The sequence below is a fragment of the Tigriopus californicus genome, chromosome 10, assembly GCF_007210705.1.
Source record: "Tigriopus californicus strain San Diego chromosome 10, Tcal_SD_v2.1, whole genome shotgun sequence".
NCBI lineage: Eukaryota > Metazoa > Arthropoda > Copepoda > Harpacticoida > Harpacticidae > Tigriopus > Tigriopus californicus.
The window spans coordinates 2,346,613-2,350,066 of record NC_081449.1 but is presented as its reverse complement, the minus strand read 5'-3'; the positions used below and the strand labels follow the sequence as shown (position 1 = coordinate 2,350,066).

The following is a 3,454-nucleotide window of genomic DNA, read 5'->3' as shown; positions in this document are numbered from 1 at the left end:
GGTCATGGCTAGCTTCACCAAGGAATTGATTTTGCTTTTAGACAAGAGCTTAGCAGAGCTTGATTTCTTCGATTGAGCTTCTCTTTGTTGGTCCCTTTCACTCTCTGATTGATGAAGTTTCTCCGATATTGAAGCCTCATTCGTTGAAATACATTTCGTTTCTGTCTCGTGGGGTTCTTCCAGTCGTGGCCTCTTACTCACTACTATCTCGTTTCGGTACCGGATCTCAGATACGATTGAACCTATCGTGGACGGATCCCAGTGGTCTTCATTCTGACTGACCAACAACCCAAGCAATTGATCGGGAGGAGGCCTCTCTAGTTGGGCCTTCATGGCGTTGGCCTTGGCCGCGATGATACTATTCAAGATTAAACGGTCAAAGTTATTCGTTGGTACGGAGGTAGATTCAATGGCTGTGAGCTCTTTGGGATGTCCGTGCCTCAATTGGTCGGCTAAGGCCTTCAAACGTTTGATTTTATCCTTGAACGTGGTGCGGTCTTGAATGCGAACGTGATTGTGAGGGTCAGGGGGAGAATCAATAGCCTCCAAACTCGAGGGGATCTCTTCTTCCACGCGATTAGTCTCATTCAGTTGTATAACCTCAACAACATCCGAATCTGGTGAATGACACTTCTCGTTAAAAAGCGAAGCCAGGGACCTCGAGGGTAATTTCAACTTCATTCTGACGTGATCCGGTCTGATTCCTAAATTAGGGCTTCCCAATCGCTCAATATCGTAGAAAGGCTCCTCCACGGCCATGGCATTTTCTTCCATGTGCATTTGAATCACATCTTCAGATAAGGTGTCAAATATGGCCGGATTGGGATTCGAGGCCGATGTGAGAAATTCTTCAATGAAAGTGCAACTCACCACGGGAATAGTCTCACCCACAGCCATTAGAAACTCTTGGAATTTTTCGTTCAAGAGCAAGGACGGATCGGTGACCACCATCTTGAGACGACCAATACATTCTTTGGAATTATCCACCAAGTGTTGAAGTGTCCACGGGTAAACCTGATGAAAGGTTGATGGCAAGAATTCGTTTTACAAAGCAAATTGGATCAAAATTTGAATGAACCTAACGATACTAGGGACATATTTTTGACCTCCCAAGTATTGATACAGATTTGGCATTAGAAATGAGACACCATTTGCCTATGCACTTTCTATTCCACCCATCGTTAGGAAATGAGCCAATTTTGTTTTCGCACATCAAACGTAGTTGATGATTCCAAGTCGATCTTATGTAAGCTCAGCTCTGACTTTGAGATATTGGCAAACTGACATCTTTTTCACTTAGCAATGATAGCCAATGCAACTTTTGGAAAATAATTGACTTGCACCGAAATGACTGCGCACTCTTCGTGGCATGAAAACCATTTAGGATCTACTAAAGCCATATTACCTATGTTGTTTCTCCAAAGCGGCAAGATGTCAAAAATTAATTTAGTCTTGCTAAAACCATGTCCATCGTAAAAAAAAAATCGGACTCTTAGCGATCCTAGTCGTGACCTAGAGCGAATGGCAAATTCATGAAAACCCTGACGTTTTGCATCGCCTTCTCTGGTCCCAAGTTTTGAGAGCGAAAAGTCACTCAAATGTACCTACCATAATCTTGCCGGCCAGGCTTGTATTTTTGTTAAATGCCGCTTAACAATCAATGAAGTTGGTGGCATAGTTCTTTTCCATTTCAACTTGACATTACTAACAATTAACTAGGGCAATCTTGAGAGGTCTCGGAACTTTTCTGAACCAACTCCATCCAAAAGAAAGTTTGAAGCCATACAATCTATTCTCAACTTGAATGGTCTCATACTTTGCCAAAAAATGAGTGTCTACCAAACCACCGCAAAAAGTCTTACATGTGCGCCACCACAGGTCAAAATATCGGTGTATTGGCGCCGTTTATCCAAATCTGGCAGTACCACCACCACCTTCCAGTCTTTAAAGAAACCTCCAGATTGTTCCACGCCTAATCGGATATCACGGGGAGCTACGTAGAGCTCCGTGAGGGCTCCAGTACAATTAGAGCCCAAGTCATATTGACATTCTGGTAGAAGCCTGCCCGCGGCCAATGAATCAAGAATATATTGATGGGGTAGAAGCCAGACTTTGCTAGCAGCTAGAGCGCAGAGAATCTTTTTGGTACGCCGGGTCAAGCCCCGCCCATCACTCTGGTTACAATGAACCAAGAGGTGGGTGGTTTCGGGATGAAGATGACTGGTTTGGGAACGACGGATATATCTGTGATGGAGTACAGAGGGAATGCTTAAATATAGGGTACCATCCAGACATTTTGATACACTGGACCCTTGGAACACAAATTGGGTGGGGTTGCTCATGATCAATTCGATTCAAGGCTTTTTTTTAACAGATCAATCACAATGAAACATAAGACCAGAATTGCTCGACTTCGCAACCTGCCTCACTTTGATATATGATTTCAATTCCAGGGCAAACCAAATCAGTGCCTCAAGATGTTTGGTATAAAAAAAAGCCAAAAAAGTGCTGAAACGTGGAAGAAAAGCGTATGATTTACAAAATGGTGATTGATACAAAACTACACAGTTGAAACTTTTGTCACATCACAATGGGTTCGACACCCTCCTGTGTCTTGTTAAATCTTTTGACCCAGCTCTTTATAATTGTTCGACTCAAAACCGACCAAATGAAACACACTTAGGTGCTCTTCTTCTTTATTTTTTTAATGAACAAAATTGAATTCTATTTTGGAAGTTTTTTTTTTTAATTTTTAATAAACAAAAATGATTATTTTGGAGACACGAATTTGCGAAATTAACCTTTTCAATTGGGCTAAATATATAAAATTGTGCATATTTTGGCGTGATTGTTACAAGCGCAAGAAATTTCAAAAAAAATCGCAAAGCGCCAGTCATATTTTTAGCCTTTGAGACTCTGAGCAAAAAGCGCAAAATTATTAGGAATGCGTAAGATATGGCGACTCTAATTCAGATCCTTGGCAAGGATGGGTAAGTGTGACGGAAATCAAAGTCGTAATAAACTTCGAGTTAACAACTTTCGCCGTTATAAATCGCTAATACTGAATTAAAGATTGATGAACAAACGACCTGGAAGCAAGAGAGTTATTGCTTGCATATGAAGAAGCCATCTGGTTCTGAAAAAGTATCATGTCGCTAAAAATTGACATTAGTGCCAGACGGAAGTCGTACCCAAAATAGTTGTTGCATCATCACTTTTTGTAAGCTTGTTCGGTATTCAAACTTTAAATAGAAATTTTAAAAAAATATGCTTCTTTAAAACCTAGAATCTCTGCTAAAAACCAACTCTTCTTCTCATGAGATTCGTAATCGTATACCCTATTTTACCATAAACACATTTGAAACTAACCCAACCTTGATTTTTTTTCTCTTCCATGTATTTCGAAAAGGTTCAACTTAAATTTATTGACGATCTTAAAATATCAAAATCTTCT

The 3,454-nt window shown here is 40.6% G+C and overlaps 1 protein-coding gene across 1 annotated transcript; it reads right to left on the bottom strand.

The window, feature by feature from the left end:
- Position 1: 1 nt before the first annotated feature.
- Positions 2-2,458, bottom strand: LOC131887993 (uncharacterized; the record flags this gene model as incomplete). Its single annotated transcript, XM_059236749.1, is given in 2 exon segments — positions 2-1,014; positions 1,863-2,458. Coding segments are annotated over 2 exon segments (1,493 nt in total), but the record flags the coding sequence as incomplete, so codon positions are not given.
- Positions 2,459-3,454: the final 996 nt, after the last annotated feature.